At 62.4% G+C, this 8,809-nt stretch overlaps 1 protein-coding gene and 1 pseudogene across 1 annotated transcript in view; one reads left to right on the forward strand and one right to left on the reverse strand.

Moving 5' to 3' along the window:
- TUBGCP6 (tubulin, gamma complex associated protein 6) overlaps positions 1-3,140 on the forward strand; it is a 16,873-nt gene extending 13,733 nt beyond the window's left edge. Inside the window, exons 17-25 of the mRNA XM_006888112.1 lie at positions 1-533; positions 938-1,051; positions 1,136-1,304; positions 1,686-1,827; positions 1,917-2,111; positions 2,182-2,314; positions 2,458-2,671; positions 2,759-2,958; positions 3,049-3,140. Coding sequence (XP_006888174.1) covers positions 1-533; positions 938-1,051; positions 1,136-1,304; positions 1,686-1,827; positions 1,917-2,111; positions 2,182-2,314; positions 2,458-2,671; positions 2,759-2,958; positions 3,049-3,140 — 1,792 coding nt within the window. The remainder of the gene's footprint in view (positions 534-937; positions 1,052-1,135; positions 1,305-1,685; positions 1,828-1,916; positions 2,112-2,181; positions 2,315-2,457; positions 2,672-2,758; positions 2,959-3,048) is intronic.
- A 238-nt stretch (positions 3,141-3,378) lies between these two features.
- Positions 3,379-8,809, reverse strand: part of LOC102846652 — a 5,874-nt pseudogene continuing 443 nt past the window's right edge.

The raw sequence follows: 8,809 nt of genomic DNA on the forward strand, positions 1-8,809 counted from the left end.
CGTGTCAGAGGCCAACATCAAGGTTGGGGAGAACGTTTCAGAGGTGACCCCCTCCCGGCCACGCTGGAGTGTCCACGGCCACGTGTCAGAGGCCAGCATCAAGGTTGGGGAGAATGTTTTGGCTGTGGCCCCGTCCCGACCTCGCTGGAGTGTCCACGGCCACGTGTCAGAGGCCAGCATCAAGGTTGGGGAGAATGTTTTGGCTGTGGCCCCGTCCCGACCTCGCTGGAGTGTCCCCATCTCTCAGTCTCACACAGCTCTGGACACAGTCTCAGAGGAAGCTGAACTCGCCACTTCTGGGCTCGGCCAGGGTCCTTCTGGCCATGAGGTCCAATCACACCTGCACACTCAGAGCCCCTCCCTGGGACAGCTGGCAACAGAGACAGTGCCAGCACTGTTGGGTGCTTCCCCACTGCAGGGGTCCACCCCAGTCAGTGTGGAGGACAGAGGTGTCCAGGCTGAGTCCTGTGCTGTGGCCAGTCTTGTCCCCGTCACCCTGGGAGATTGTGACTCCAAGGATCATGGTTCTGAGGGTGAGCTGAGGGAGGGAGTGGTGGCTGGACGGTCATGGTGGGTGGGTCACAGAGAATGCCCCTGTGGGGGTCTAGGGCCCAAGTGGGAACGGGATGGGGGACGATGAAGTCATCTTCTAGTGCTGGTCAACTAGGCTGGGCCTGACCTTGGCCGGGACTCTTGGGGAAGCACCCATCCTATTAAATGCTCAGCAGGTTTGTGGCCCTGACATCCCTCCTTTCTCCTCATTGTTGGCCAGGCCCCAACAACAGTGGCAACAGCCCCTCTGTTCCCTCTCCAGGTTGGTCGAGTCCACAGGTAAGAGGCGGCCAGCATGGGCTAGGAGGGAGGGGGTGATGAGGGGGAGCCCATGTGCCCTCACCCTTGCTCCCTCCCCCTTTGCCCTGGCTGCCCGTGGTGGAAGGGCTGCTGCTGACCTGGGTGACTCTTCAGGCAGGTGGGGACACCCGGGCCCCCCTTGAGGGCCTGGCAGAGCGCTACCATCTGGAGCAGTATCCCGACAGCTTCGAGGCCTTGTGTGAGTGGACCTGCCCTAGCGAGGACGGGGAGTCCCCAGGGCTGGCTGTCCCCTGACAGACTATCACCATCTCCCTTCTCGCAGCTGAGCCTCCGGCTGCCCACCTACTGCCCCATATCCTGCCCCGCTCCTTCTCCTTCCCCGCGGCCCCCGGGGCCCAGCCCGGCACAGACGAAACCACAGTGCAGCTGAGTGAGCTGCTTACGCTGCCTGTGCTCCTGAAGCGCTCGGTGTCTGCTCCGCTGGCGGCCCAGTGAGTGCCCTGCCACGCCCCCCATCCCCGTCCCGTGTTGGTTACTGCCCCTGCCTCCCTTCACTCCACGCTTTCCGCTGCCCTGTGCTTTCCACTCCACTGTCCACAGTGCCTGCCACCCGCTCCCACCCCACTATCCACATCCCCACTGCCCCTACCTCCCACCATCCACTACACCCTGCCTCCACTCCACTGTCCACCGCTTGCGCCCTACCCCTACCCTACTGGCCACACCACTCATTTCTCCCCGAACCCTGGTCCACTGGCCCCTGCCTCCACTACTGTCTACACTGTGCACTGCCTCCTGCTTCCACTCCAGTGTCCACATCACCCACTGCCCCTGCTCCCTCCCTACCCCTGCCTCCATCGGTGGCCCTGCAGCGTCTCCCTGGTGAACAAGGCTGCGGTCGACTACTTTTTCGTGGAACTCCACCTGGAGACGCACTTGGAGGCCCTGCGGCACTTCCTGCTGATGGAGGATGGCGAGTTTGCACAGTCCCTCAGCGACCTGCTCTTTGAAAAGGTGCCACGCTGGAGGTGTCTGGGCTGGGGGATGGCTGGTACAGCCTCAGGTGGCACATGTGGGGCCATCCTAATGCCCTGTGTCTGCAGCTGGGCTCAGGGCAGTCGCCTGGGGAGCTCCTCAACCCGCTGGCACTGGGCTCGGTGCTGAGCAAGGCCCTGCAGTACAGCCTCCACGGGGACAGCCCCCTGGCTGCCAACCTCTCCTTTGCCCTCAAGTTCCTGCCTGAGGTGTTCACGCCCAACGCCCCTGACGTGCTGAGCTGCCTGGAGCTCAGGTACAAGGTCAGCACTTGTCCTGCTGGGGGGTGGGGGTGGGGCCCGGGGCAGGGGCCTGATTTGTGCCCCCCTGCAGGTGGACTGGCCCCTCAATATCATCATCACTGAGAACTGTCTGAGCAAGTATGGCCGCATCTTCTCCTTCCTGCTGCAGCTGAAGCTCATGATGTGGACCCTCAAGGACATCTACAGCCACCTCAAGCGCACGGGTGGGTGCCCCAGCCCCGCCCCCACACGCCCTCTGGTCCTCTGCCCTGCTTCCCCTCGGGTTCCCCAGCCCCCCACTCCTGCTCGGGTCCCCCTCCCTTACCATGCCACCCCCCCCTCCCTCCGTCTCCATCCCCCCCTCCAGCACTGGTCGGCCAGGCGGCCCGCTCTGTGCAGCTCCGGCAGCTGCAGCTCTTCAAGCATGAGATGCAGCATTTTGTGAAGGTCATCCAGGGCTACATCGCCACCCAGATCCTGCATGTCACCTGGTGTGAGTTCAGGAACAAGCTGGCCTCTGTGGGCACCCTGGAGGAGATCCAGCGGGCCCATGCGGAGTACCTCAACAAGGCTGTGTTCCGGTGAGGCTGCCGGGGCAGCACGGGGCGGGGGGCTGCCCACAGGACACGGCCATGGTGAGGCCGCCCTTCAAGTACTGCCCTTCACAGGGGGCTGCTGACCGAGAAGGCCGCGCCCGTCATGAACATCATCCACAGCATCTTCAGTCTGGTCCTCAAGTTCCGCAGCCAGCTCATCTCGCAGGCGTGGGGCCCGGCCGTACACGCCCACGGTGCAGAGCACCCCAACTTTGCCCTCATGCAGCAGTCCTATAACACCTTCAAGTACTATTCCCACTTCCTCTTCAAAGGTGAGGCCCAGCACCTGCCCGGGCCCACGGTGTGGGCTGTGTGTGTACTGACCGGTCACCCCCAACCACCTGCCCTGCCCTGCCCTGCAGTGGTGACCAAGCTGGTGAACCGCGGCTACCAGCCCCACCTGGAGGATTTCCTGTTGCGCATCAACTTCAACAACTACTACCAGGATGCCTGAGCAGGGGCCACAGGTTTATTGGGAAGGGAGCAGGGGCAGAGGTGGGCACCCGGGATCTGTCGAGCGTGAGGGGAGCTGGGCTTGCCCGGGGCACAAAGCAGGGGTGTGCTATGGGAACGCTGCCTCGTCCACATCCGACAGGGACAGGTCAGGTCTGACTGGATGCCACTGTCACCATGGAGAGATGGCGTCTCAGGACAGGCAGCGCAGGGCTGGTGCTCGGCTCTGACCCGAGCAGCTATGAGGATCACGTGACGCACAGCTCAGAGGCCCAGGGCGGGGGCCTGCTGCTGTAGGAGCTTCCCACGGTGGTCCCCTGGGGCTCCTCCACCACCTGGGGGTCCTCCTCCATGCAGTAAGGGGCCTCCAGCAGCTTCAGCACCCGCCGGACCTGCAGAGCAGCAGGTGAAAGGCTGTGCGCCGGCACGACCCTCAGCCGAGGGAGGAGGCTACCAGCACCGCACCCCACTTGCCTCTGAGAAGTCTCCGCTCTCAGCAGCCTGGATGGCGTTCTGGGCAATGTAGTTCCGCAGCACGTACTTGGGGTTGTTGGCGAGCATGAGGTGCACACGCTCCGCCTGCCAGGCCTCGGGGTCTCCAGCACCCTCCATGTCCTTCTCCAGGCGGGCACTGGATCACAGGAGGGCCGTGAGATCCGCTCTGCCCGCCCCCTGCCCCCTCCGCCCGCCTGCCTCACCTGTACCCCTGCAGCCACTCGGTCCAGCTCGCACGGTTCCTGGCCTGCAGCTCGGCTGCGCTCAGCTGCTCCAGACGCGCGTGTTGCTCCCTGCGCTCCAGTTCTCTGGCCAGGCCAGCCTGGCTGCCCACGAGCGCCAGCAGCTGGGGGTTGGACTGCGCCAGCATCAACATCACGGAGAGCTGCCTGGGGGCGGGGGCAGTGAGCAGGGCCCCAGGCCCTGGAAAGACTCCCATCCTTTCTGGAGAATTCCACACTGTGCTGCAGGAGGCTGAACCCTGGCCTGTGCCCTGGGCGGCCTCATGTTTACTGCCCTATAATAAACCATCTGCTTGGCCGTTGTCGCCTGTTCCCGGCCCTTCCGTCAGGAACCCACAGCCTTCCTCTGAGTGTACGGCCCCCCCCCAGCACACACCACCTGCTCCTGACCGCCCATGGCACCTGGAACATTGATGCTGCCCCGGCATGTCTGTCCCCACGTGAGCACGGAAGTGGGGACACTCAGCTTACCGGGGATCCATCTGGGGTCGCAGTGCCCTCTTCAGCTCCTCCAGGGATGCACACTGCTGCAGTACCTGGTCCAGGAAGGCTGCGTGCTCTGGCGAGGAGGGCCCTGCCCGGAAGCTGCTCAGCAGGTAGAAGGTGTTGGTGAAGTCGGCCCCTGTGGACCAGCAGATGCTCTAGCTGGCTGGAGGGCGCCCTGCCGGGCTGAGCCACCCCGGCCTGCCCAGGGCTCAAAGGGCAGCTCCCGGGGGGGTGTGCACCTGTCACGTGCATGGTGTCCAGAAGCTGGGCCACCAGCGCGGGGTCGTCGTCCAGCTCCACCTGCAGGCCCAGCTTCCGGCGCATCTTCTGCAGGTAGTGCCGCTGGAACTCGGCATCAAACTCCTCAGCCACCACGGCCATCCCCACCTCCAGGGGCAGCTCGGGAGCCAGTGCCTCTGCCAGCTTCTGCAGGTTCCACTTACACACCTCTGGCTGCTTGCTGTACGAGTAGCGCCCCCCACTGTCCGAGGCATTGCACACGTGGTCAGGGTCATACCTGTGCCAACAAGATGAGCCAGGCCACTCCCCACACACAGCTGAGGGACCTCCTTAGTCAGGGAGACCAGCGTCCTGAGGCTCCCACCCTGGGTGGTGCCCTGCTGCGCCGGAAGCAGCCCCACCTGTCGAGGAAGCCGAAGGGCCCATAGTCGATGGTGAGTCCCAAAATGCTCATGTTGTCGGTGTTGAGCACGCCATGGCAGAAGCCGACACACTGCCACTCGGCCACCATGCGGGCTGTACGTTTTGTCACCTGGGCAGGACAGTGTTCCTGGGTGGCTGCCCCCCACTTCCCACCCTGGGCCCCACCACAGAGGACTTCTGGGGATGGGAGAGACACCAGAGTTTGACCGCACAGGGCTGCCAGTTTCTCCCCTGCCCAGCCTGCATGGCCTGGTCCCCTCCCACAGTGGGGGCTGCAGATGAGAACCACATGCTGGCCCCTGGCCATCAGCAGGAGGGGCAGGGACAAGAATGGCCCAGAGGGCCCTAGCCCTGACCCAGAGATGGCTGAGTCTGCCCACCTCCCTGAAGAAGGCAGCGTTTCTCCTCTGGGGGTCCTTGGCGTAGGCTGCCTGGATCTCAGGGTAGAAGGAATCAATGACGTAGTCGAGCATCTGGACCCTGATGTCGTTCCTTCCGACGCTGGGCCCCTCACGCCCTGTGACACTGTCTGCAGGCTTGAAAATCTCAAAAGATCCAAACCTGGTGGGGGGATATACCCAGCTCTGCCAGAGCCCAGGCCACCAGAGCCCAGACCCTGCCTCCCTGCTGCCACAGGACCAAACATGTAAGCTGGTTCACAGAAGACATGGGCAGCTCCCTGCAGTGGGTGTCAAGTGCAGGGACAGCTCCTGCAGGCACCTTGTAGGGGGATTGCTGCTCAAGCTCCTGTGTAGGGGACAGCACAGCCTCTACCCTGAGAATGACCAGGGCAAATGCCAGCGGTCGGCTGGGGGCAGATCCCCCTCTAGGCTGTGCCGCTCCTGCTGAATCCTAGCCGTTCAGGAGAGGAACTGCATCCTAGTGAGAGATGGCAGGCAGGGGACCTGTACCCTCCTGACACGCTTAGCTCTGTGACAGTCGGTGACGAGCCCTCACCCCAGCCGCCTGCCGGCGCCTCTGAGGCTGCAGAACCCGCGTTACCTTATGAAAGTGGGAGCTATGCGCAACACCACCGTGCACTTTTCAGGCTTCGGGTTACCGTCGTAGAAGACATCCCGCACGACAGTGCAGGCTGACGTGACACAGGCCCCGGCGCGGGTGCTGGGGATCCCCAGGTGGGACATGGCCTCGCTGCACAGGAACTCCCGGATGCTCGAGCGCAGGACCTTGCGGCCGTCAGCCTGCCTGGAACCAGACAATGCCCACTGAGGTGGATCCTGGCCTCTGGTGACTTAGGCACCCAGCAAGCACAGCTGACAGGGCAAGCCCCTTCCCTCTTCACATGGACACACTCCCGGCGTGGGGAGCCAGCCACTGCACATCCAGACACAGGACGCACAGGCTGTCTCTGAATAGTGAGCAGGTGGCCGTCCCAGGCACAACACACAGACCCTAATGGCTTCAACTCCCATGGAATCTCTCCGACTTTTATAAATCAGAGCAGAGGACGAGAAGGAATATTGAAATGGCACTGAGTAGCCACACACTGTCAAATGAGCAAACCAGCTCTGTGCTGGTCAGAGTGCAAGCAGGGAGGTACACTGCACCTCACATACTTAGGGGGTGTTGTCAAGAGGGCCAGTTCTTGGAAAGACAGCCTTCCTGCTGGGAAAAGTCAGGAGAAAATGCTGTTCAACAGGATGGATGACCACAGTAACTGCTGTGGGGGCCAGAGCGTAGTGAGCAGGGGACAGGCAGACAGGGAAGGGACTGAAGCTGTCAGTGACTTCCTCTTGTTTGGATCCACAGTTCATACCTTTGCTCCCAACAGTCAGGAGATCAGCAGACGTACTGCATTGGGCAAGTCCACTGTTGGGGACCCCCCAAAATGATGATGAGCAGTGATGTCAGTTTGAAGACTAAGGTGCACCTGACTCAGACCATGGTTTTTCAATGACCTGATACACATCAGATTACATATCAGAAAGCTGGATAATGAATAAGGATGGCAGGAAAAGAACTGATACCTTTGAGCAGTGGTGTTGAAGGGTACAAAATACCTCATAGACCATCAAAAGAACAAACAGGAAAGGTGCAGCCAGAGTGCTCCTTGGAGGCCAGGATGGCAAAGCTTAGTCTTTTGTATTTTGGACATGTACCTAGGTCAGGGTATTGCCTGGAAAGACGGAAGTTGTCAAAGGACAGGAAGACTTCCAGCCGGATGGACAGTGACTTCAGCAGTAAGGCGGGCAGAGGCTCAGGCTGGTTGTCCACAGGGCTGCTGTGCTCGACAGCACCTCGAGTCTGGAGCGAGCTGCACTGCTGATCTAAAGCAGTGCCTCGGTGGCGGGTTCATCAGCTGCTCGTGGTGGAAGATGGGCAGTCTCCTGCGGTCCTCACACCCACCCTCCAGAGTTGATTCCATTTCATCTGAAGCAGGAACTAGCGCAGCAACTTGATACTAAAGACCAGGTCTCAGGAGGGGCCCAGAGCAGGGCTAAGGCAAGCCTACAGCCTTGGAACATGAGTCTCCTCTGTGGCCACCAGAGAGGACAGGGCGAGCTGCCCTTTCAGCAGGGGCTGAGTGCTGACAAAGTTCCTTTCAGAGGCTGATTCAGATGGGTGGCAAGCATGCGTGGGCATCATGTGTAAGCAGAGGGTGAGTCCTGGGGGGCCTGAGGCTCACTCCGGTCCCTGAGCAAGAAGTTTGTACCCCAGGACAGACTGACCACTTAAGATTGCCAGGTGGGGCATGTGCATGAAGGTGGAGGTGGGAGCTGGGCCGCCAGGGCCGAGGGGGTGAGAAGGGCTATCAGCCTGAAACCCCAGCTGAGGTTTGTGTGGCACACTGTGGCCTGTGGCACCCGGGATGGTGTGTGGCACCGTGCTGACCCAGCGCCTGCTTCATTGCTGGTCAGGAGTGCCAGTGCTCTGAGAACCCTGGCAACCCGGGTCCCCTAGCATTGAGTCCAAAGGCAGCACTACTGAGGTGTCAGCAATACAGACCGACCCCCAAGCCCTGAAACGCTCTGAACTCAGGGCAACTGTCTATCCTGTGGTGGGTAGAATGGGTGGGCGTGCCCAGTGCGGGCCTGTCCTTCCTCATGGCTCCTGTAGAGGCAGTCTGGCCCCGTGGGCACCCTGCTCAAAAGGCTGGGCAGTTCCTGGCGCATCTTCGGCGCAGAGGCCCTGGCCTTCTGCCCTGTAACAGGGCCTCAATCATGCATGGTGGCCTTCACGCCTGCTGCCAAGGCCGCAGTGTTCCGGCAGTTAGCATTCCCAGCACCTACTCCAAACTTCCAGCTGTGACACCAGCAGAGTGTGCACACACGGCCCAGTCCCCCCAGGAAAGGAGCTTCAGCAGGTGTCCCACCCAGCACCCCTGCCCCCGACAGGCACAAGTAGCGTCCCAGTCCCCACCTGGACAGGCACGAGGGGCGCCCTGGCCCCATCCTGGACAGGCAGGCGAGATGCCCGGGTCCCCACCTGGACCGGCACTAGGGGGGCCCGGGTCCCCACCTGGACAGGCACTAGGGGGGCCCGGGTCTCCACCTGGACAGGCACGAGGGGGGCCCGGGTCTCCACCTGGACAGGCAGGCGGGATGCCCGGGTCTCCACCTGGACAGGCACGAGGGGCGCCCCCATATGGCGCACGCACCTGGAGAAGGGCGTGGGGCCGGCGCCCTTGAGCTGCAGCTCCCAGCGCTCTCCGGCCGCCGGGCACACCTCGCCCAGGTACATGGCGGCGCCGTCGCCCAGCTGGCCGGCGAACTGACCGAACTGGTGGCCGCAGTAGCAGTGCGCGGCCGGCTCGGCGCCCGGC

The sequence above is a fragment of the Elephantulus edwardii genome, unplaced genomic scaffold, assembly GCF_000299155.1.
Source record: "Elephantulus edwardii isolate Elephantulus edwardi_28Jun2011 unplaced genomic scaffold, EleEdw1.0 scaffold00064, whole genome shotgun sequence".
NCBI lineage: Eukaryota > Metazoa > Chordata > Mammalia > Macroscelidea > Macroscelididae > Elephantulus > Elephantulus edwardii.